The 25,476-nt window shown below is 40.8% G+C and overlaps 1 protein-coding gene across 1 annotated transcript; it reads right to left on the bottom strand.

Annotated features, from left to right (window-relative positions):
* Positions 1–7,091: 7,091 nt before the first annotated feature.
* LOC141434444 (synaptic vesicle glycoprotein 2C-like) lies at positions 7,092–22,781 on the bottom strand. Its single transcript, XM_074096863.1, has 8 exons — positions 22,323–22,781; positions 20,604–20,765; positions 19,299–19,461; positions 15,660–15,781; positions 14,762–14,994; positions 11,921–12,072; positions 7,815–7,956; positions 7,092–7,229 (listed from the first exon to the last, which is right to left on the bottom strand). Exons 1-8 carry the CDS (start codon positions 22,438–22,440, stop codon positions 7,092–7,094), a joined length of 1,230 nt encoding a protein of 409 aa, XP_073952964.1. The 5' UTR covers positions 22,441–22,781.
* Positions 22,782–25,476: the final 2,695 nt, after the last annotated feature.

Below are 25,476 nucleotides of genomic sequence, written 5' to 3'. Positions count from 1 at the left end.
AATTGTGTTCTTGCACTCCGTCTGCAACATTCAATAAGTAAATAGCACATTTACGTGTCTGCGTGGTATATTTATTAAGTCAAAAAATTATAAAAATATATATTTTTATTATTACTCAAAAACGTGAGAAGCTTAAAAACTTCTAGTTATGTGACCCGCCCGACTTTTAATTAAACTTTAAGTTACTTCTATTCTATCAAAGTCAAAGTCAAAATATCTTTATTCAATTTAGGCTATAACAAGCACTATCTTTTTATATCATACTTTTTGATGTTCCTTTGAAAATAGTAACCTAAAGTTTCTATAGGTAACATATTACTTTCATTTGGTACCAAATTTTTTAAATTCAAGAAATAATTAATCCCTCCTCCATATTTTTTTCGTGGACGCCATTTTGAATATAAGATACCCTATGTCAGTTCGACAGTTTAATCGAATCTATGTTGAAAACCGTCCAGCTGTCTAGGCTACAGAAAGGACCAAAGAAATAAACATATATCTATTGGCTCTGTGCACGACATCGGCGCCACCTAGAATCCGCAACTTAGTTGGCTCTAAGGCTCTGACGTTTTGAAATTTCATCGCGACTTTGTGACAAAAATCACTAATATCACGTATTAATTTATAATTTAAAATTACTGTGATACAGTGATTTGGGTGGACAAAGGGTTCTGATTCCATTTTTGATCATTAAAATTAAATGAGGTAAGTAATTTTTTTTAAAAAGTGTGTTTTACTTTGGTTATATCAGGGTTTGTTTACTTCATGTTTAGTTTTACTTTTACTGTAAAACAAAAAGATGAAGAAAGAAACCATTAAAGTAACTTTTAATTAGTAGTAAACATATATAATTGTTCTTGTATCGCTAGTTATCATTTAAATATGGTTTTCAAATCGAAATGAGTAAGTATCATTTTGAAGACCGGTGGTGAGTGTTCCGTACCGGAACACTATTTTTTTGTTAATATTTTTATGTATAAGTTTATGTGATGAGACAACAACACAAGTTGGAAGATCGTTCTTTTTTTTATGTATGGTATCCCTACGGTCTTCTAGCGATTTTCTGCTTCCTGTTCGGAAGCCGCCATTCCTCTGGGGATGGCAACACCAGCGCGACCTCAGCGCCCTCCGACGGATATACGAGGAGAGTTGCGTTCTTGCTTCAAAAGTAATCTGTTGGCTGCACGCGTGGCAAACACATAAAAATTATTCCTGTGCCGTGTGTGCGTTGTGAGGACTCTTTCCCCTTGGACGATACGTTTACCAGTGCCTTGGACCCCTGTGTACGCTATATTCAGCCCGAAGACAGCCCCTGGACCGTTTGCTAAGCCCTTGGAACCCGAGGCGGTGGATGGACAGTAGCGGTGAGTCGTTTGGAGTCATAGGAATATCGTACATATATATTTTTTGATCCATTCGATCCGGATTGTACCTTCCAAGTTGTGTTGTCTTGTCTCGTCACACTAAATTTTAAATACGTAATCGTAAATGCTGAACGAAGAGGAAATCCCGCCCTTTGTTCCGAGCAAAATGGCGGACGAGGAGAATCCGTGTGAACAAGACATTTTCGAGAGAGAACTCATCCTCGATGACCTCAAGCGCACTATTCAGTTCGCAGCTACTGATGAACAACAGTTTCGCTCGCGAACTACCGATTTAGTTTCATACCAAAGAAAGTTCAATAAAGTACAGTCTAAAATTGAAAAAACGTTATTTAAGTTAAAACGTTTTAACAAAGAGGAACAGATTAAGATACGTAACGATTTCAATGATTCATATTACGCCGTAGTAACGCATTTGACAAGTTTAAAGAAGGAGGAAGAAGAGCATAGACGCATGAGCCGTCCTAGCTTGCCTTTCGCGGCCACTCAGCTGGACATGATAAAAAAACTGCCCAATTTGCCTTTGCCTACTTTCAATGGTGACCCTACGGATTGGCCGTCATATTACGATTTATTTAAATCACTAGTTCACTACAATAATGCTTATACGGACGCGGAAAAGTTTAGGTACTTGCTTCTCACGATTAAAAATGAACCACATAATCTTGTCAAATCGATTCCAATAACGGATGATAATTATTCCATCGCATTGGAGTGTTTAGTGTCTCGCTATGACAACAAGAGGGTTATCGCGTCAAAACATCTCGACAAAATTCTCGATATCGATACATGTACTGATAAGTCACCTCATAGCGTACGAAATTTACTTAATGTCTATCAAGAAAACATTAAAGCACTCGAGGTTATGCATTTTCCCGTCAAGCAGTGGAGCTTTATGTTACTAAATATTTTATTACGTAAAATACCTATTAGTACTCGACGTTTTTTCGAACGATCATTAACCAAAACATCCGACATTCCTGACGTAGACACATTAATATCTTTCCTCGAACGAGAAATTTCCGCGGAAGAAATTATTATTTCTGTTCGCGGGCAGTCCGCTAAAAGTACAAATTCCGATGTGGGTAGCCCGCACGCTACTCCTAAGCAACCGGCCCGACGTTCGTTCGTAGCTAATGTCAGTCCAACCCCTAGCGTGTCAGCTGACTTTCGGCTTAGTGACCAAGGTTCAAGCAAAAACAAACCTAATTGCGTATGTTGTGAAGCTCAACATCAGTTGACAAAATGTTCAAAGTTTTTAAACTTGTCGCCACGCGATAGATATTCGTTGGTTCAAAATAAAAACATTTGTTACAATTGTTTAAACATTGGTCATGATGTAAGAAGTTGTAAATCAAATTTTGTATGTCGCACATGTCATAAACGGCATCATACTTTAATTCATTATTATTCACATTCAATGCCGGTGGTTAGCGAATCGTCGGAGCCTAGTGCTCTCGCGCTCCCTCATACGGAGGAGGGCGAACGCTCGGTCTCATTCTCTCCTACGGAGAAGTGCAGCGCCAATACGGTCGCTTATCCACTACCGATAACCACCGCGCTGCACGGTAAATGCGCGGCCAGAGCGCCGTGCACGCGTTCGGACACAGTTCTTTTGTCTACGGCGCTAGTTGATGTATTTTTAGGTGATTCTAAGCTATCAACGGTTCGCTGCCTGGTTGATACGGGTAGTCAGGCGACGTTCATAACCGAAGCCTGCGCGCAGCGACTAAGATTACCGCGTAAACATGCTACTATTCCAGTGTTCGGAATAGGCGATACGGAACCCGTGCAACCCAAGGGTGTCGTGTCGTGCTTTATCACCCCCAAGGGTAAACAACATCCCGCGATACTGGTGGATGCGTTAGTTTTGCCTAAATTAATCTCGCGAATGCCATGCGTGCCATTACCCCAAGCGGAGTGGACACATTTAAAATAATTTGACTTTGGCAGATCCCGACTTTCACACTCCTCAGCCCGTAGAAATGTTATTAGGAGCGGATATACTATCCCAAATTCTATTAAAAAACGTAATAACTGGTTCGCCGGGTTCACCCATTGCTATGGACAGCATTTTTGGGTACTTACTACTCGGTAAGGTGTCATTTGATACCGTTGTGCCGACTCCACTCCAGGTCCAGGTCTGTTTTAGCTCATTCGACAATGACAACCTACAGAGGTTCTGGGAGCTGGAGTCGCTACCTGAAAAGCGGAGTTACACTCCTGACGAACAAATATGCGAATCCTTTTTTCAAAAGACGCAAACCCGCGACGAGACCGGACGGTACGTGGTCGCGCTCCCGTTCAAGCCCGACGCGCCCCCCTCTCGGTGAGTCGCGGCAAATCGCACTCGCGCGGTTTAGAAAACTCGAGTATCGACTCGAACGTGATCCTAAATTGAAAGCGGACTATCACGCGTGCCTCCAGGAGTACGTCGATTTAAATCATATGGAACCCGTGAAAGGCGATACACTGAGTCCTAACTATTATATTCCGCACCACTGCGTGGTCAAGGAGTCAAGTGAGACAACACGCACCCGAGTAGTGTTCGACGCCGGGTGTAAATCGACAAGTGGGCATTCGCTTAACGATGCTTTGTTAACGGGTCCAAAGCTCCACCAAGACATCGTTGACGTACTTTTAAAATTCCGAATTCATTCCATCGCGTTTACCGCAGATATCAAACAAATGTATCGAAACATTTTAATTAGGGAGAGCGATAGAGATTATCAGCGTATCTTGTGGCGCCGATCGCCCGAAGAACCTATTCAAGACTATAAACTTCGGACTGTCACATTCGGTGTTAACTCATCGCCATTTCTCGCGTTACGCACGATACAACAATTAGCCCGCGACGAAGCTTCGCGTTTCAAACTCGCTTCTCCCGTGCTGTTAAACTCGGTATTTGTAGACGATGTGGTCTCGGGCGAGGACACAGAGTCCAAGGCCCTGGCTTTACAACAGGAGCTGATCGGCATTTGTGGAACAGCCGGATTTGAACTGCGCAAGTGGCACAGCAACTCGCCAGCGATACTCGCTGCAGTGCTGCCGCCAGGTTCTCACGGTGAGCGGCCGGAGAACGTTCCTTTCGCGGCAATGGAGAACGATCAAAAGGTTAAGGTTCTCGGGCTTCAATGGAACCCCAATTCTGATACGTTTGATTTTAAGGTACAGGTCACCACAGACAAATGTACAAAAAGGGTTATTCTTTCCGAGATAGCCAAAATCTACGACCCGCTCGGATTTTTATCGCCGGTCACTTTGTATGCGAAGTATTTAATACAGTTATTATGGATCGCAAACGTAGATTGGGACGAGGCTCCGCCCGTCGATATTGTGAACGCATGGGCATCTTTCATAAACGAGTTACCACTCTTATCTCAAGTGTCATTTCCTCGTCACATTTTTACGCGTTTAAATTCTATTCAAATTCATGCGTTTGGAGACGCTTCTGAGCGGTCTATAGCGGGGTGCGTTTATTTACGCCTGACAGATAGCGAAGGTCACGTCAGTACATTTCTCATCATGGCAAAAACTCGTGTCGCTCCCTTACGCGTGCGTCTGACGATCCCGAGACTGGAGCTAATGGCGTCCGTGCTCTTATCACGGCTCGTACAAAAGGTAACTCAAACCTATGACGGCCGCATAGATCGCGATCAGATTTATGCGTGGTCCGACTCCGCTATCGTGTTAGCGTGGCTCCGTGCGCCGCCGCACGAATGGAAAACGTTCGTATCAAATCGAACTAGCGAAATATTGTCCTGCGTGCCGGCCGCGTGCTGGCGCCACGTACCCTCGGCTGACAACCCGGCCGACGCGGCCTCGCGAGGTATGCTTCCTTCTGCGTTCTTACAGCACGACATGTGGTTTCACGGACCTGCGTGGCTAAAAAAGAGTCAATCCGCTTGGCCCTCTACAAAACAAATCCCTACGACGAACGAAGAAAAGCGCACTATAGTACCTCTAACGGCGAACGCAACTACGACTGGTCCTATACAGGATGTAGAAATTATTTCCCGATATTCAACCTTAGGTAAACTTGTTCGAGTTACCTCATTAATTTTTCGATTTTACAAATTATCAAAACAGATTATAGTATCGTTCCCGAAATGCATTACCGTTCCCGAGTATAATTTCGCGCTAAAGCGACTAATTCAGTTGGTACAACATTCCGTTTTCGCTGAAGATATTAAAAATATATCGCGAGGAAATTTACCCTCAAATAATTTGCGACGTCTTACACCCTTCGTGGATAAAGACAACTTTTTACGTGTAGGTGGAAGAATTCATAAGTCACTTTTACCTTTCGAGTCAAAACATCAATTGATTCTTCCAAAGAAACACCCTTTAACCGACCTCATTATTGACGATGCGCATGTGAGTCATTTGCACGCCGGGCCCCAGTCAGTGCAATATATTTTACGACAGCGGTTTTGGATTTTATCGGGTCGCGACATCGTGCGACAACGCTTGCACCGCTGCATATCGTGCTTCCGTGCCCGGCCTGCGCGCACGCAGCCGCGCATGGGCCCGCTGCCCGCGCCGCGCCTGCGGCCCGCGCGCCCCTTTGTTAAGACCGCGGTCGACTACGCAGGTCCCTTCTACGTGCGCGCTAACAATGTGCGTAACGCAAAAATTGTTAAATGTTATGTCGCCGTGTTCGTATGTATGAGTGTAAAGGCCATACATCTTGAAATAGTTTCAGACCTTTCTACTGAGGCGTTTCTCGCCGCTTTGCGACGTTTCATATCACGGCGAGGTTTGTGTACGGACATTTTTTCGGACTGTGGACGTAATTTTGTCGGTTGCAACAACTACCTCAAAGATTTGTACAGCTTCTTACGCAACGATTCTGTGCAAAGCGAATTAAATAGACAAACCCTTCAGCAAGGTATCACTTGGCATTTTCAACCGGCATATGCAAGCCATTTTGCGGGCCTCGTCGAGGCCGGAGTGAAAAGTTTCAAACACCATTTGCACCGTGTGGTCGGCACGCGTACCCAGACGTACGATGAAATGCACACACTTTTATGCCAAGTTGAGGCAGTCTTAAATTCACGGCCGCTATGCGTAATGAGTTCGGATTCTACGGATCCACTCCCGCTGATGCCGGCCCATTTTTTGGTGGGAGAACCATTGACTGTTCTACCGGACGTTTCCTTGACGGATGAAAATCCAACCCGTCTTACTCGTTGGCGCTGGGTGCAACAGTGTACTCAGCATTTCTGGAAACGGTGGAGTCGTGAGTACATCCACGAGCTCCAACAGAGCCATAAGTGGCTGCAGGCGCGCGGCGCGGCGGCGCGCGAGGGTGCCGTAGTGGTGGTGCGCGACGACCAGCTCCCCCCGTTACAGTGGAGGCTCGCGCGCATCCATGCTCTTCATCCGGGTTCGGATGGTGTTACTCGCGTGGTAACTTTAAAAACAGGGAACACGTTTTACAAACGCCCCGTTGTTAAAATCTGCCCACTTCCTATCGAATAATAATTTGCAATCGTTATAACTTAATCTTAATATGTACTTAAACTTAGTCTTACTTCCTTAATAACTTTATTGTTCTTTCTGGTTAAAAGCAACTTAGTCCTTTTAAGGTGAGCGGCATGTTCCGTACCGGAACACTATTTTTTTGTTAATATTTTTATGTATAAGTTTATGTGATGAGACAACAACACAAGTTGGAAGATCGTTCTTTTTTTATGTATGGTATCCCTACGGTCTTCTAGCGATTTTCTGCTTCCTGTTCGGAAGCCGCCATTCCTCTGGGGATGGCAACACCAGCGCGACCTCAGCGCCCTCCGACGGATATACGAGGAGAGTTGCGTTCTTGCTTCGAAAGTAATCTGTTGGCTGCACGCGTGGCAAACACATAAAAATTATTCCTGTGCCGTGTGTGCGTTGTGAGGACTCTTTCCCCTTGGACGATACGTTTACCAGTGCCTTGGACCCCTGTGTACGCTATATTCAGCCCGAAGACAGCCCCTGGACCGTTTGCTAAGCCCTTGGAACCCGAGGCGGTGGATGGACAGTAGCGGTGAGTCGTTTGGAGTCATAGGAATATCGTACAGTGAGTATTCATTAAACGGTTTCAAAAAGGAAAATTGTTGGTATCTGCTGGACATGTCCGGGATGTAGAGGAATTAAGAACAAAACAGGGACAGTGTTACATAATTCAAGCTTGCATCATAAGACAAACATCTATTACTAATTTTAGGTGACCCATATGACAGATGACATAGCCTACATTATTTTTACTTTTGGCCACTATGAGCGCTGCGATATATTTCATTACCCCCACCTAGTACTTCGCACCCAGCGAATATACGCTCGTAAAACTAGCTCTCCTTCTAGCAGCAGCAGCAGTTAGGTTTAACCGACCTCTCAAAGAGAGGATTGCTAGCATTTTCACTAAGTAGTCATTTATTATCCCCTTACCGTGCTGACTTCTTCGACGGCTGTAGAGTTGTCGCTGCCCATAGCGAAGAGGTCGCAGAACCCTGCGCCAGCGACGCTCGTCTCATACGACGTGAAGAAAACGTTGAAGATTGTCGGCAGTATGATCGCGAAACTGTTGTTCCTGGATACGGAACAACACAATTTTCTTAAAATAAATCATCATTATCCCAATATCATATGGCTTGAGCCATAGTTCAGTGCGGATTGAACTTCGCACGCACCATTGTATTACTTAGCAGGTTTGTGCAGAAATCCTCACAATGTTTTTCTTTACCGTAAAGCTAGACCATGTTTTTATGTAAAATAAAGTATTTGATTGATTGATTGATTGATAGACACTTGACACCAATTGCCCTAGTCCCAAACTAAGCAAAGCTTGTGCATGGATACTAGGCAACGAATAAACATAATAGATATTAAACACTCGGGACACGAAAACTAACATTCGTATTTTCATACAAATATATGCCCCGGCTGGGGATCGAATCGTGACCTCAAGCTTCGTAGTCAGGTTCTCTAACTAGTACAGTCGTCAATCTCTAACTAGTACAGTCGTCAATCTTTACCAGCTTATGCATACAGATTCGCGCCTATAGATTGACAAAATATGGGCTAGGGCAAGTTCTGTCTGTGCCGTCCTCAGTTTTATAATAGGACGGACTAATCGCTTTCCCGATGGCCGATAGGGTCAGAAGGTTCTCAAATGGCGTCCGCGGATGAAAGCGAGCTGTCGGTAGGCCTCTAACAAGATGGAGCGACGACCTGGTTAAGATCGCGGGATCGCGGTGGATGCGGAAAGCACACGACCGGTCTGAGTGGAGAGCCTTGGGGGAGGCCTATGTCCAGCAGTGGACGTCTTTCGGCTGACATGATTATGATGATGAATCGCCGTCCGTTGTGTCGTAAATGGCGGCTAAGAGACTTGTGAGCGTTATCAGGCTCACAAGTCTGCAAAGCAAGGTGCAAAGTTTGAACTTAGTATCTTGCCGTCTTGCTGATGCTAATATTGGGCCCATATAGGCTCGCATACTTATCAGAAGTCCGAATGTAATGTTTGTCAGAATAATGTTTGTCAGAATAATCGTTAGTCATAACTCTTTTTTCTCTGAATCCAATAATTGTTGTGAATTGTTATAAAATATGTTTAATACGGGTGTGAGAGGGACGGTACGATACGAATTTTCGAGTTTCGTAGTAGCCCCACAGCAGCGCTCTCTATTACGAACTCCGGAGTCTAGTAGCTATAAAAAAAATATAATAATGTTTTTCTAGGGATTTCGTATTTTGCAGGGAATATTCCAAGTTTACGTATATTTTATACCTTAGGCTGCTATTTACTCTTAAACTACTAATAATTCTCAAGAAAACCGTTATAGTTTTGCTTGTAAGTTTGATATAATGACTATCATCCTGAATTCTTTCAAATTTTTCCACGCACCGTTTCGATTTTATAGGGGGGTGGGGACGCTCGATTTCAATGAAAATTTGCACTTTAATATTTCGCAAAAATCACTGAATCATAAAATCATCTTAGCAAAGCCCTAATGGTTTTAAAACACCTATCCAACGATACTCCACACTATAAATCACCCTCACTTTACGTCTATGGGAGTTACTCTATAAAAATGTTTTTGAATTTTTTATTGTACCATTTGTCGGCATAGTTTACATACTTATATATTTGTGCAAAAACTTATACATTACAGCTTTCTAGCATTGATAGTCCCAGAGCAAAGCCGCGGTCGGACAGACAGACAGACATGGCGAAACTATTAGGGTTCCGTTTTTGCCATTTTGGCTACGGAACCCTAAAAATACGACTGGATACAGTTTACCGGCTTCAATATCTGACACAACAAGCGTGCATAAATATCTGATACGACTCTATTTCTAGGGCCGGAAGGACGTGTCAGATATTTTTGCACGCTCCGCTGTGGCAGATATTAAAGCTGGTATAAAAGTATATATAATCCATACTAATATTATAAATGCGAAAGTGTGTGTGTTTGTATGTTTGTCTGTCTTTCACGTCGAAACGGAGCGACAGATCGACGTGATTTTTGGCATAGAGATAGTTTAGGGGCCAGAGAATGACATAGGCTACTTATTATCCCGGAAAATGCACAGTTTCCGAGGGAACAGCGCGCGATAACCGAACTCCACGCGGGCGAAGCCGCGGGACAAAAGGTAGTGTATGTATATAGGTAGGTCTCTGACACTTCAATAAATGTACATCTAAATTATCTATAACGCGCTTTAGACATGACGGAAAATTTAGTTACGGCGTATGTTTTGTTAAATGTACATAGTAAATATCTATTGTTTTACCTTTTACAAGTCTTTTTAAGCCCAATACAGTTCAGACGCCAAAGTATGTCGTAATTTACATAATTGTAATTCACTATTGTACAAAAATAAACAATAAAAAATAAACCCACAGATTACTTTAAGCAAAATTCTTAACCTTTTCCCCTTTTGAAATTGTCAACAGATTTTGCCAAAAACATGCGTTTCAGCCGATCATGGTAAGCGCGTCAAAATATTCCGTTTAGTCAATACGATATTTGACAATTGAATTGTGCCATATAAGCTTTATTATTATAAATTATATACTGCCAATGTTTAAACAAGAAAAAAAAAACAATTCAAAATTGTAATTTTCATTTTTTATGTTTTTACTTTTAAATCTATTTATTTTTAAATTTAACTCTAATCTGACATTTTAAATTGTGTTAAATAATTTGTTAATACGTTAATATTAACATTTAACCAACATAGTAGTGTTTTGAGCCTAAATATGGATTTTCTTGGTACTTACCTGAAATAACCAAATAAAATATTTTATCTTTATCTTTATCTTTATAATATTCAAATTAAATTTTGTGATATTTTGTGAAATCTTTACATATTTTCTTTTTTCTCTTTGCAGTAGTTATGGCGCTACTTGCGTGTGACGACACGCACTTTTATAAAATAGTCTCTCTGTTTAATCTTGAAATTAAAAAAATATACTTACTTAACTACTATTTCAGGCTACTTTTTTAACCGACTTCAAAAAAAGGAGGAGGTTATCAATTCGGTTGTATTTTTTATTTTTTTTTTAATGTTGTTACCTCAGAACTCCGTCATTTATGAACCGATTTCAAAATTTTTTTTTGAGTTCGTCTAGGAATGCTTTCAATTAGGTCCCATAAGCAGCAAATTAGGATCTGATGATCGGATCTTAAGGAAATCGAGGGAACTCTTCAAATATTGTAGGGACACCTATGGTAATTTGGATATATTTAGCAGTAACTCGTGCATTTGCTCTTGAAAATCATAATTTGGTGAAGTGGAACTGAGGATGAAGACCAGATTTGACCAACGGAACTACTACTATCAATAACAAGTATTTCACGGGTTAAATTTAAATTATCATGATTAATATACTTACCTAGATAAGCAACTAAGAAGAAGCTTTAAGTTAATGATTCTTTCGAACTGATCTGATGCTGAAGCCAGAAGGTAGGCGACGGAACTCTGTTATAAAACAACGTAACTAAGTCGTGTTTGGGCTTAATGGAATAGTTGTGAGATGTTCTTTGGCTACGAATCACTAAAAAGTGAGAAATAAAAATTTTTTTAACAAAAAAGTAAAACCGACTCCAAAAAAAATAAAAAAATAAAAAATGGAACCGACTACAAAACCCTTGAAAATATTTTTCTAGGTAAGTAGGTACTTACTAGCTCGAAGTCGGTGACTCAGCACGACCCAGCAGGTGGGATTGAAACCCATAGTATGTAGGTGAAGTAGACGACTATTGTGAATCCCACTCCTGCTGGCTCGTGCTGAGTCACCGACTTCGAGCTAGCACGTACCTACTTACCTAGAAAAATATTGTCAAGGGTTTTGTAGTCGGTTCCATTTTTTATTTTTTTATTTTTTTTGGAGTCGGTTTTACTTTTTTGTTAAAATTTTTTTTGGTTTTTCTGATAGGCAATGAAAGCTGTCTTAAACAACGAGCCACTTTTCTCTCCAAATCGATAAATTGTCATGAGTGCAAGACTCATGAAAGACGCCTAGAATAATGAGAACAAATACTTACGCGATGTAAACAACGAAGGTCAAGTAGTAGAGCAACAACGTCCTCCCCAAGAGAGGGGGCTTGAAGAGAGGCGCTATCTGCATCCAGAGAGAGCGAAGGGAGAACACACCCACTTCTTCCTTGGTGCCTTCTTCGAGGAAAATTTCTTTTACCTAAAAACAAAAAGACATTCGATAAATCCAAGCCAAAAAAGTTACAACTAACATAATACTTTCTCTTTACACCAAGTGCAACGTATATAATCCGTCTACTTGCACATAACGTGAATTCGATACCTACATTATATACCACACATATACCTATGAATGAACTAAAATAATTTCTTTGCTCATCCGCGACCTTATGACGCTAAGCTTATGCAAGATATGCGTGTTCATGCAGTTCCTCCACCTCCACACTGTAAGAAAACACACAAACCCATCTATCACCACCACCACCACACCACACTGACGCGTTTCGAATAGCTTGGGCCCTGCCCCGTTACCGGCGGCAAACTTGGTTAGGTTTTTATAATATTTTTACTTTGTAAGTACTTTTCTGTATTTTACTTTTTAGAACTATTATAAATAAATAAATAAATATCACGGGACAATTCACACCAATTGACCTAGTCCCAAAGTAAGCTTAGCAAAGCTTGTGTTATGGATACTAAGCAACGGATAAATATAATTATATAGATAGATACATACTTAAATACATATTAAACACCCAAGACCGACAAACATTCGTATTTTTTATACAAAATATCTGCCCCGACACGGGAATCGAACTCGGGACCTCAAGCTTCGTAGTCAGGTTCTCTAACCACTAGGCCATCTGGTCGTCAAACTATAAAAACCTAATCCTAAGAATGAAAAAAAGATAAAGAATATAATAATAATAATCTGTTTATTTCTTAGAATATGGTACAAAAGATGGTCGAATTACATTAAGTGCGTCATTCCTGCCTCATCGGCGTAGAAATGTTATATTTACAATTTTATATTCGTTAAATTAAATTAAATTATCCAATTATTGGCGCAAAATTAGCTAAGGTTAATTTACAATTACAATATTATACAATCTTATGGAATACATTAGTTTAATAATAATTCAGAAAGTCATTAATTGAATAGAAACACATGTCAAGCAACTCAACTGTACACCATGCTATCAGATGTTAGACTAACAAACCACAACAATCTCTGTCTGTGTTGCTCTGAAGATGAGCTCTGGTTGAGTTCGAAACGGGTCAGTGTAGTGTGGTGGTGGTGATAGATGGGTTTGTGTGATTTGTGTGTATTCTTACAGTGTGGAAGTGGAGGAACTGCATGAACACGCATATTTTGCATAAACTTAGCTCGAAAATACAAACTGAAATATAGATGCACAGAAAAACACAAAAAAATAAGACCAGCGCTGGGAATCGAACCCAGGTCTCGGCATTCCGTGCCGTGTGCTATACCGCTACACCACCGCTGGACAACGATACAGACACGAATTTCTCCTATGCACCTCATATCTAAGCTTGTGTTGTTTCTTATTAAAAGATTCCAAAAAAAAACAATCTTAATAAACTTAGCTATCATAAGGTCGCGGGTGAGCAAAGAAATTCTTTTCATTCATTGATATGGACCTCCGCAAAGTAACGCCTGATTCAATAAATTACATACCCATGTGCCATTACGTACAATTGATACCATGTATAAATATATTACGCAACGACATAGCTGTTTTCCGTGTGATAGCGAAGGGGCAAGTCAATAAAGTTGTAATTAATTTACGTACTCTATCATATTGGTACCAAGTTATAGAGACTGTTACTTGAGAATGTGATCTCTTGCACCTGAAATATTATAAAACCAACCAACATTTCTCGGGTCAAAAATGTTTGTGACCACCTTCGAGACGGCTTGACCGATTTTTATGTTTTTTTTGTGTATACGAGTATTCGGTAGGTCTGAGAATAGGATGTAAACTATTTTTCTCATACCTTTACGAGGACGGAACCGTGGGCTAGTATATGTATAAGGGAGAGGGCAAAGGAGCATGTAGATCACCTGATGAGAAGAAATCGCCGCCGAACATGGACACCCGCAACACGAGGGGTATCATAGGTAACAGCTAGGAGGTTCGATAGATAGGAAATTTAAATAATGATCTCGATTTTAAGAGAAGTTTCCCTGCCGTTAGTTATTCGTTTGGGATATTGCTGTCTTTATCGCTCGTGACATAAGCGCTCGCAGCCGTCCCCCCATGCCTTCCGCAACGCCGTCCGTAATTTATATCGAGATAGCTGTAGGCTAGGGTAAGATTTGAGCGGTTGAATTTTGGGTTTTCCTCAAATTATACGAAAAGTATAGCACAGAAATCAATGATATTTTACAATCAAGATATTCATTATATTTTCTATGTCTGTGGTTTTTCGTTTTTGTAAAAATGCTTTATTAGTCTGTAATTTTCGTGCAAAGTTGACATCTTTTTTTTGTCGACTTTTGAGCTCCTGTAATTCTGATATTACACATTTATATGAAAATCTGAAAAACCACAGGCATAGATAGTTACGTCTAGTCCATAATTACAAAATTTCATCTATCTCTGTTACCTAGTTTTCAAATGAAACCGGGACTACGTTTGTATGGAGAATGGAACGAAGTGAGTGAGTTGCCTACATTTTTATGGGATAATAAATATAGCAAAGCTTTTTTCTAGGTGCGGATGTTTAGAATTACTTCAATATCGCTTCTGTCACTCTCTGAATTGCTTAGCGAAATGGTAGCCACTGGTAGATTTGACAACGAAAGTGTAGGTACAGTCAGCGAAAAAAGTCATCAAACAACCTTGTATAATTATTATACTCACAGGATACTCTCCCTTCCCTCCGTTGACTTCATACATCCTCCTCAGCACTACCACAGCATCCTCAGTCCTGCCCACGTTGGCCAAGAACTTGGGACTCTCACTGAAGTACCAGAGCACTGCTGCCCCCAGCCCCAGAGGCAGAGCCATCACGAAGGTCAGGAGACGCCACGGCCGGTAGACCAGGCCCAGGAAAGAGTAGGCGAAGTCCAACTTCATTATTAGGAAGGCCCATACTGGAATACGCGTAGAAATAAGAACATGATTATTTACATCAATAGTAACGATAGAGCTTTATTTCCAAAAAAATAATTGAAATAATATGATATTATGGCGTCCTACGGACATTTAAAAGACATTGTGCTAGTGCTGCATTCTGACGGCAGAACAATGCACTAATATTACATATTGAATAAAGACCACATGAACTAAAGTCATCGACATAGCTGGTAAAATATGCAAGTTGAAGTGGCAATAGGCGGGCCACATCGCTCGAAGAACAGATAACCGTTGGATAAGATAAGAAAATTCCTCGAGTGGTGACCACGAGCCGGAAGAGGAAGCGTTGGCAGGCCTCCCACCAGGCGACTGACGACATCGTGAGAGTTAAGTGGCGAGTTGTCGTTCATTGTGGCGTTTTAAGGTGGCCTTTGTTCAGTAGTGGAAGTCTTCCGGCTGATGATGATGATGCTGAGAGACCACATAAAAACTGACCGAAAGAAAAAAAAACTTGGTCGGTTTTTTATACACGGTCGAAGTCATACTTAGTATTCGACACCCGAATGCCCAATAGATGACACTCTGCTGTCACTTCAACTACTTAATGATATAAAATTAAAGACGGCAGCACTAGCTTATCTGGTGAGGATATTATAGAGATGATGGAGATTATGAACCTTACTGTAATAAAGAGTGGGGGTGAGCATCAGCGCTGCTGTTATGAGCAGCATGTAGCGCGCGCGCTTTTTGACCCCGCAGCACTCCCCGAGCAGCGCGTACGTTGCCGACTCGGCTGCACTTGACCTGGAATCAATGTAAACCTTAATGAAATATGAACAATTACTTTGCTCACCCGCGTCCGTATACCCTTATGCAACTCCTCCACCTCCACACTGTAAGAACATACACACATCACACAACCATTTAACTTTAGTTAGTTAGGTTTGTGTGATGTGTGTGTTCTTACAACGTGCAAGCTACATGAACACACATTTGTTGCATAGACGTAATAGGCTCATATGGATCTCCAAGAAGTAACGGCTTATTCAATAAATATTGCAAACCTTAATCTTAGCGTAAAGGCTCTAGTCAAACTAGAATAAGAGCCCGTGGCATGCGTTATGGAAATCTTCCATACCCAGAATGTGAGCCCCATCGACCAATGAAACTGGACTCTTAGGATATAAAAAGAAAATACTGAATGACTGACTCATCAACGCTCACCTTTGAACCTAGAAAGCTGAAATAGTGTAAAAGACAAGCTAGAAACACACTGACGGCGAAAACGGAGCGGTGTGGTGCGGCGAGGAGGCGGTACCGCTTTTAATATTCGAGCTAACGTGCAAGAGGCTAATGGAGCTGCCATTGCATTTAAAGGAGTTGGGTGGACTGTAGGTTTATTAGGAAAAAATTACCTTTTGCGAGATGTGCCCAATAATTTGATTAGGTTAGGAGGGCAGAATGATGGGCTGGGTCCGGAGTCCTGGGTCGCTCAGGCTGGACAATTCCACCTCTTCAACACCTACACATTCACTGCACGTGCACAATTCGTGTTGCGAGAGCTCTCGATCAACAGAATAATGTCAATTTTCACTGATTTTGGCGAAGCGACGCCGGCGGCGATGGCGCGCGCAGCGGAGGTTATTTGCGACTGTCTGTTGTCAAAGCGCCATCTTCCTTCGTCTTCCCAATTCAAGGGATATCGGCCACTTCCGATTGAGGGCGTAGATAGCCATCCCTTTCGCGCGTTTTCGCTGAGGTTGTGAGGGAATGGGATAGGAGCAGGAAACAGCTCGTGCATTCTATTTTTTAGAAATAAGGGAAACAGTTTTGACTAAATGTTTTTCGCGCCGGCGGCGCGCGGGAATTTGAATCTTAGCAGCGCTCGTTAGATGGCGATACTCAACAACATACACTTTTAAAAATATTTAAAAATAAAAACTGGCGTCAACATAGGCCACACAGAATACCACGCGAGAAATAAGCGTGGTGCGGTATTCTGTGTGGCCTCTTTCACGGTAGCTCGAATATTACATCTGGTACCGCCTCCACGCCGCGCCGCAAAGCTCCGCCTCCGGCGTCAGTGTGTTTCTAGCTTCATTGACATACGAGTACTTAGACACAGAGATAACAGGGTTCGTAACCTAGCAATGAAATACTTCACTCACATAAAGCGGCAATTACACTGCATCGTTCACCTAATACGGTCGCCGAATTTGTTTCAAACTACTTCGGCGGACGACTGTCGCCTTTACATTAGTCTGTCCGTCTACTACGGCGGTCATATTAAGGCGGTGGCCGACTACCGTGTTCTTTACACTTTTGCGGTCGCCGCATGGCGAACGACTCAGTGTAATTGCCGCTTAAAGTTACTTTATCCCTCATTATTGAAATCTACTTATTATATCGCGAATTCATAAATTCCCGTGGGATCTCCGATGGAGTTGTAGTGAAGACATTAGCTAGTTTGGCATTGAAACTAAAAGTTTTAAAACACTTTCGTTTAGTTTCGTTTACAATCCTCTACATCTCTTCATCAACAAGCGAGACAAGTCATTCAAATTTTCCGTTTATCTTGAAATACTACTCGAGATAAAGATAGGTATGTTTAGCATTTTAGTGCATTGTTATCTTCAAAGCTATGCCGAGTGCTTCCCAGATTTTGTTCTCCTTTGTTGAGTTATCGCTACTGATCTGGTACGCTAGACAGAACTCGTCAAGTGTTATCATTTTTACATACAATTGATTGAGGAAACCCGTTGACCTAAATACGAAGTACGTGTAGACACTCAGTCCTACGATCCGATTGTCACCGCCAGACAGATATCTATTGTCTTCTTCTTCAAGTGCCAGTTCATTACTGAAAGTTTTTTTAATAGAATAGAACATATTTATTTTCAAAGAACAAGGTTGGCAGTCAGTCTTCTATTCTGTTTCAGGGAGTGAACAGGGATTAAAACCATCGAGAAACTGTTCAGATTGGCGCTTCATAAGAAAAGATACTAGGAGCCTATATTGTCTACCCTGCATTTTATCTTTGTGTTAACTACCTAATTGTAGCTACTGATTTTGTGGCATGCAATACAAAATGTTTGTTTGTGTATTGTATTATATTATATCACATGTAGAAAGATAAGAATGTAAGATCGTGGGATCGCGGTGGATGCGGAAAGCACAAGACCGGTCTGAGTGGAGAGCCTTGGGGGAGGCCTATGTCCAGCAGTGGACGTCTTTCGGCTGACATGATGATGATGATGATGATGATGATGACATGTAGAAATGGTTGCGCAATTTTTTTTAAGGCCACCGTATACGAAGAATGACAAACAGAACCCTGCTAATGCCGCTCTACTGTCAGTCTGTCACAGGGCTTTATTTGAAGATCTGTAATAGATTGACAGCATAATATATATATACTTTGACTTTGACTTTGAAAAATAAAGTTATGTTTTTAAATAAACGTAGGATTAAAAATGCCGATACTAGCGCTAAATCAAGACACATGACATATTGCACGATTGTTGTTCATAATATAACGTAAATGAAGTCCGAATTCAATTCTAATTAGGTAATGTCAGATTTAATGATTTTGCTAGCTACATACCTACATTCATTTGTTTCATTACTAATTCCATAAATTGTTAAAGCAGAATAACTCAAGTTATTTACAAATCATTGTTTCATTCCATCTTATTGCCGAGACACAAGGTCGAGATAACGTAGCTCGTATTTGCTGTCAGCAGCTGTATCAGCGTATTCAAGACGCGCTTGCGCACGTTTTGTTTTTACAAGTGCCATTGTCAAGTTCTACTTCTATGCTAATGTAGTAATTGTTTCAAGTTTGTGTAAAATTCTTGACATTAGGACAGGGTCGACGTTCGTTCTTCTACTATTTTATAATATGTTTAGAGTTCCGTACTCAAGAGTGATAAACGGAACCCGGAAGATTGTCCGTCACAGGGCTGTATCTCAATTACAGTAATGGATATACAGCTGAAATTTATACATAACTAGCTGTTTCCCGCGATTCTATGCAATTTTCCAGGATGTCTTATAATCTACTTCCCACGGTCAAAATCGATTCAGCAGTTTGAGCGTGAACAGTTGACAAACAGGCAGACGGAGTTGCTTTCGTGTTTATAATACTTATTAATAAGGAAGTACGGAAGTAAGGAAGTATGTGTAAAATTAAAAATAAAGAAATAAAGAAACGTAACTATTTTTCTCCTGCATGAGAGCTTTAGACCTAGCCCTATCCTTGCAGGAGGAAACCGTGCGGCATTAGGACTTAATATGGTAGACATGTCGAAATTTTACTTACATAGCTGAACTGATGAACCGCAGAGAAGCCAGCACCTGCCAGTTGGGCGCGAAGCTGCTCAACGCTGCGCTAACGAAACTACCGCACATGGCACACATCAGCACTAACTTCCTGCCACGAGTGTCGGACAGGTATCCCCAGGGATACGACATCACTATTATGCCTGGAATCAGTGGTTACAATAGTACATTGTGTCTTAAGGGCGGTAAATAAGAAATTACGAACGAGAGTCTATTAGAAGCCCGAAGTCGGAGACTGGGGGCTTTAGTGAGTCGATGTTCGTAATTCTAGTACCGCCCATGCGACATGTTTTTCATCACATTTACGAGTAAAATTTTATATTTGTTAAAGAAAAAATATTATTATAATTCTTCCAAATATTGCCGATACCTAAGGCTGCACTCTTGGCAGCGCCACTCTCCCCCTCCCGCAGCATGCGCCTGACGTACGGGTGCATATGGTTTTTCTGCTGCGAGCGCAGCAGTATCAGTACGGGCAATGACTCATTTACCGACCTTGGGTATCATGAAAAGCATATTAAGTTCGAGGGTTTTATTTGGGGGGTTGCAACCAAGGTAGCCAGCATGTTACGACACTGTTTATGAGCAAGTGTGATGAAAAGTCAGTTAATAGGGAGTGAAGCGGTCGAATCTCCTCGTGGCTCTAGCGTAAGTCTAGATTTAGTTTAGACGAATCCAAGTGTTGGCTGCATGTACCTATCACTGGCAGCCAGCGCTGGCTTGATATTAGCCTCGTATAAACGGTTTTTCAAGGCAACCCAGCGCTTGGCTGCCAGAATTGGCGGGAAAAAATGCTGCCCTGATATTCAAGCCACTCGCCACCCGCGTACCCCACAACTCCAGCGTGTGTGCATCACAAGAATAATCCAAGAATTAAATTAATCTGGTTGGCTTCATTTAAACCAAATAACCCAGGCATGCGCTGGCTTGTCTGGGAACTGACGCCAGTCTTACTAGTTTCGGCTAAATCTTGCTAGAGCTCCCTTCTAAAGGAAAGGGGTGATAGCAGTGCTTGGAGAACCTTTTGTTACGAGTAAGTCTTGGAAAATGCGTCTTATGAATAAGGCGCGTAGAAATCACAAGAGTTCGCATGGCTCTTGAGTGTGTGGGTTCCACTGTTGGCCGTCCTGAAATGGGGTTCTTCTCAGCATCCACCCAGCAATTGTCAGCAGAAACACTCCTCGTAGCCACCAAGCAGCCCACCTTCCCGGCACCGAATGCTTGGTACATTCTGGGCCACAACGGTGAGCGATCCAAGTAACCACAGAAAACGACCAGGACTTACCAGCAAACGGCATGGAAGACAGCACCCCGATCTGCTGCAGCGTCATGCCGAGGTCGCAGGTGGAGGCGGTGACGATGATCCCCAAGCCGAAGATGTCGATCCCCATGGCCATAATGACCACGAAGCAGGCCAGCATCAGGCAAATGTTGTATTTGCCATTGCCTATTGGAAAATCTAATGTAAAAAGCTTGTAGGAATCTTTTGGTCTTCGCTCAGCCAAAGCCAAAGTGGGGGTGATTTTTTTTTCTCATCCAACCTTGTAGTGTGGGGTATCGTTGGATAGGTCTTTTAAAATCATTAGTGGGTTGCTAAAACAAATTTTCGATTCAGTGATATATTTGCAAAATATTCAACTTTAAAGTGCAAATTTTCATTAAAATCGAGCTTCCCCCCCCTCTAAAATCTAAACCGGTGGGTAGAAAAAAGTATATCAAAATTTCAAGGAAAACTATAACACTGAAATTCCTATTACTCGTACAACCATCTTAATTTTGCGATCAATTTCGTTGCCCAGACCTACCAGTCGAGCGACTAACTCAGAGATGTATGAACTTTACTCAGTACTACCCGTACCCACACCATAGTTTGAAAGACAACGACGGGCCAAAATGGACTCGCAACCTTAATCACGTGTATGATGGGCAGTGGAATTAAAATTGAATCGGTTTTCTGGCCAGTAAGCAGGTCATTTACATCAAAGTGATCTTGCTTGGCTAACTATTACAAGGTCTGATGAGATAATGGCGGTAAAACAATCATCACAGTACTGTGAGAGCATTCAGCGATTATGCGACCACTTTAGAAGGTAGGTACTTTGTCGGTTTAACGTCACTGATATTTTTTTATAGTACCTATGACGAAAAGGTACTTAACTAGGTGTCCATGCATTTATCTTCTTCTTTCCTATAGGTATTTCATTTAAATGTAACATTTAATTGTTAGTACCTCTGGGTATAAAATTTCCTTAAGGTTCTTTTAAATGCATAATAATAAAGCAATTAAAAATTAAGATTTTTAGAAAGATTTTCTACCGCGATAAAAGAATAATACACGTTTACGTTTTTACGTAGAAAATTTACGTTTTATCAGCAATACGCTTACTCAACGAAATCTAAGATTTTTTTGAGACGGATAATATTTTAAATACATGATCACCGGACGGGATACTAAATTTACTATTCTCTATAAGTACCTGTAGGAATGGAAAAGACGAAAAGGAAGGCCAATAAAAAGATGGGAAGATGACTTACCGAAAGGATGGAGAAGATTAGCCCATGACAGGGAAGAGTGGAAGAAACTAGGGAGGCCTATGCCCAAGACAACCTGACCAATAAAATGGTTGCCGAATACATATTTACAATACCTACTACTTTTGGTCAGAGAATAAGGCTTTATTATTATTATTATTATTATTATTATAAGTACCTATAAAATATACACTTTCGGAAAAGTGAGTTCTTCTTTATTAATTTGAATGTTTTACATATGTTTAATATTTTATCATATTGAAGAAGTGCCTTCTTTAGAGAAGGCACTTTGATAGCAAAGTCTATCAAGATCACTTCCATGTAAATGACCTGCTTTCTGGGCAGAAAATAGTTGATAGTTGTATCTGAGTTAACGTCATATAAGAAAATATAAATTATACAATGTAATTTATATTTGAGATGCTCACGAATAATAAAATTATGATGAAAGCATGGAAAATAAAAAACTTACCTGTCAATTCTAGGGCTTCCTCGTAGCCGTACGCGCGTTTAACACCTGTTTTATTATAACCACTCATTTCTACACCGTCTTCAAATGAATTAATATTGTAACTTTTTGTAACCACCATTGTAAATAGCTTTCTATGTATTACATGTTAGCGTTAAAATCGGTCTAAGCGGATCAATTTCTGAACTTATACTGATCTTCTATAGATCAAAAGGTCGTTATCATTTTAAAATATATGTCTTTATCTCAGTTGAATTCTGAACCTTATAACTAACTTCGCACAGCTTACAAATAAATGGTAGAGCTGAAGTTATTGTTTAGTCAAGTGAAACTGAAGTAGATGAAAAACTCGCGTCCGAGGCTGTGTCGATGATAAGCGTGAAAATTAATTTACAATTTGAAGATTCCGTAGGTATTTTAGCGAAACAAATGTAAATGAGTTTTGGTTTCGACCAAAAGATAAATTTGAATTTATCTAGTGCCGGAGAGCGGACAGTAACGACAAGGTACTAAGAAGGAAACTGTGGGACTGTAAGTGACATCGGCTACTTGTACGCAAGGACTAGTTTGTCATTGCGTCAGATCAGCAGGAGCCAGGAGGGACGCGTTAGTACACCAGGCGTCACTTTATTAGGCTAAGAAAATCCAAAGACTGTTAATGGAATAGGCTAATACTTAGTGCTAATTATAATTAGTCCAGCAGTTAGACTATTGGAAAATATTGAAGGCATATTTTTTCTTTTCGATGAATTCGAGACGTGGTGCTTCACTAGGTCTTATAAATAGGCTCAGAGTTGCTCAGCGAGCTATGGAGAGAGCTATATATGCTTGGGGTTTCTCTACGGGATCGAATCAGAAATGTGGAGATACGTAGAAGAACAAGGGTCACCGACATAGCCAAGGGAATTAGCTCGTTGAAGTGGCAATAGGCAGGCCATATAGCGTGCTAGAACAGATGGTCACTGGGGCCGAAAGGTTCTCGAGTGGAGACCGCGGATCGGCAAGGGCAGCGTAAGTCGTCCACCAACGAGATGGACGGATGACCTGGTTAAAGTCGCGGGTTGACGCTTCCAACCGATGTAACTGGACGTCTATGGGGGAGGCCTATGTCCAACAGTGGACTTCCTATGGCTGATATGATGATGATTTTATGAAGAATACCTATAGTCAGTTAAAGTTCCCCATGGCGGTACGGCGTTACGACACGGCCCCCTACTCATATTTTGACGCGTTTAATTTTTAGGGTTCCGTACCCACAGGGTGCCAACGGAACCCTATTAATGAGACTCCGCTGTCTGTCTGTCTGTCCTTCCGTCTGTCACAGGGCTATATCTCTTGAGTCGTAATAGTTAGACACTTGATATTTACACAGAAACTTGAATAAAGAAAAAAAATAGAATGAAATAAATATTTAAGGGGGGCTCCCATACAAAAAACGTGAATGTTTTGCCGTTTTTTGCTCGTATAGAACGTGAGTAGATTTATGGCTCACCATAAGTTGACATTGCCAACATAAAAATAAGTTTCCCTGCCGGCCGCGCGGCCTCGTTAGGTATTCGTTTGGGATATTGCTGTCTTTATCGCTCTTGACATAAGCGCTCGCAGCCGTCCCCCCCATGCCTTCCGCAACGACGTCCGTAATTTATATCGAGATAGCTGTAGGCTAGGGTAAGATTTGAGCGGTTGAATTTTGGGTTTCGTTGTCCTCAAATTCTACGAAAAGTATAGCACAGAAATCAATGACATTTTACAATCAAGATATTCATTATATTTTCTATGCCTGTGTTTCGATTTTTGTAAAAATGCTTTATTAGTCTGTAGTTCTCGTGCAAAGTTGACATCTTGTTTTTGTCGACTTTTGAGCTCCTATAATTCTATTTATATGAAAATCTAAAAAACCACAGGTATAGATAATTACATCTAGTCCATATTTACAATTTTTTTATTTTTATTTATTTTATTTGTATGTTGAATGGAACGAAGAGACTTCTCTTAAACGAGTGTTTTCAGAGAAACAAGGTCATCAGTTTTAGTAGGTTTTGTATTCTTTGCTTAGTAGTAGAGATAACCCTAAGAATTTATCTTTTTGATAAATTGATAATAATACTAGGTACATATATCGTAAAACTAACATACCTACTCTGTCTGGGACAACTGAAGTGGCTGTCAGTCAAAATGTATTATCTACAGACAAAAGACACGTAACGTGTTTCTATTCATTATGCGTATTGATCTTTTTATTTATTGGTAGGTATTGGTAACCGATTAGATCCATTCTTTGCAGATTAGGCTCAAGACCGACTAGCGCTTGACCGTTTTTAATATTGTTGATAGGTAGACCCAGTTCATCTGCTGAACTAGATAGCTTGCTAATTAATAAACATGATCGATACTCGTTGACAACCATGCACCTCATTAGTTCTAAAATAAAACACAAAATGTGGTGGCGCTAGTATTGCATTCTGCCCTGACATTTCTTAACAAACTTAGTACTTAAGTAGACGTGCTTGACGACGCTTTGATATTTTGGATATTATTTCAAAATTCTTAGAATTCTTTATTCAATGAACAATTTTTCCTGTATAAAGTACATACATTCGGCCGTTATTTTTTTTAGTGTTAATTGGTCCTTTATAAAGTACGCGAGGGCTCAGCTATGTCAGAATGATTATTATGTCGTACATTCATGATATGCTACCTAAGAGTATATTACCTTTCTTCCCTCGCTTTCTATGACTAAAAGCCTTTGGGGTAAGCTGCGGACAGACAGACAATGGCAAATCTAAAGGGTACCGTTTTTGCTCTTTGACTACGGAACCCTAATATAAAAGAGAAAGGAAAATCAAAATTTCTTTCGGCATCTTAAGTAATTTAATTAAAAAATAATATATATTTAGCTATTATACATATTTAATATTTTTGGTCACAATAAATCTTACTATCTATAACACAGCTTTTATTTACAGCTTAAATTACCTAGAATTTTAACCAAGTATAAACTTTAATAGATTGCTATAGAATGCTATCTAACCTAGCTATTTAACTCCCTAATACTTTTAGGCTTCACAGCGCCGCTCTGGTGGAAACCGCTGAACGGAGCAAGAAAAGGTAAATAAAGCGTTTCTATTGGTTAATGAAAAACGTATTCCTCGCAACA

The sequence above is a fragment of the Choristoneura fumiferana genome, chromosome 13 (genome assembly GCF_025370935.1).
Source record: "Choristoneura fumiferana chromosome 13, NRCan_CFum_1, whole genome shotgun sequence".
NCBI lineage: Eukaryota > Metazoa > Arthropoda > Insecta > Lepidoptera > Tortricidae > Choristoneura > Choristoneura fumiferana.
Note: the sequence above shows the minus strand (reverse complement) of the source record. Positions and strands in the feature narration are given on the sequence as shown.

Coding starts and splice junctions, on each gene's coding strand:
- LOC141434444 (XM_074096863.1), bottom strand. CDS start 22,440: ATGGTGGTTACAAAAAGTTACAATATTAATTCATTTGAAGACGGTGTA. Junction 15,782..19,298: donor CGGTTCATCAGTTCAGCTAT/GTAAGTAAAATT, acceptor CATTGATTCCAG/GTCAAGTGCAGCCGAGTCGG. Junction 7,230..7,814: donor CCGTCGAAGAAGTCAGCACG/GTAAGGGGATAA, acceptor CCACGCGTGCAG/CCAACAGATTACTTTCGAAG.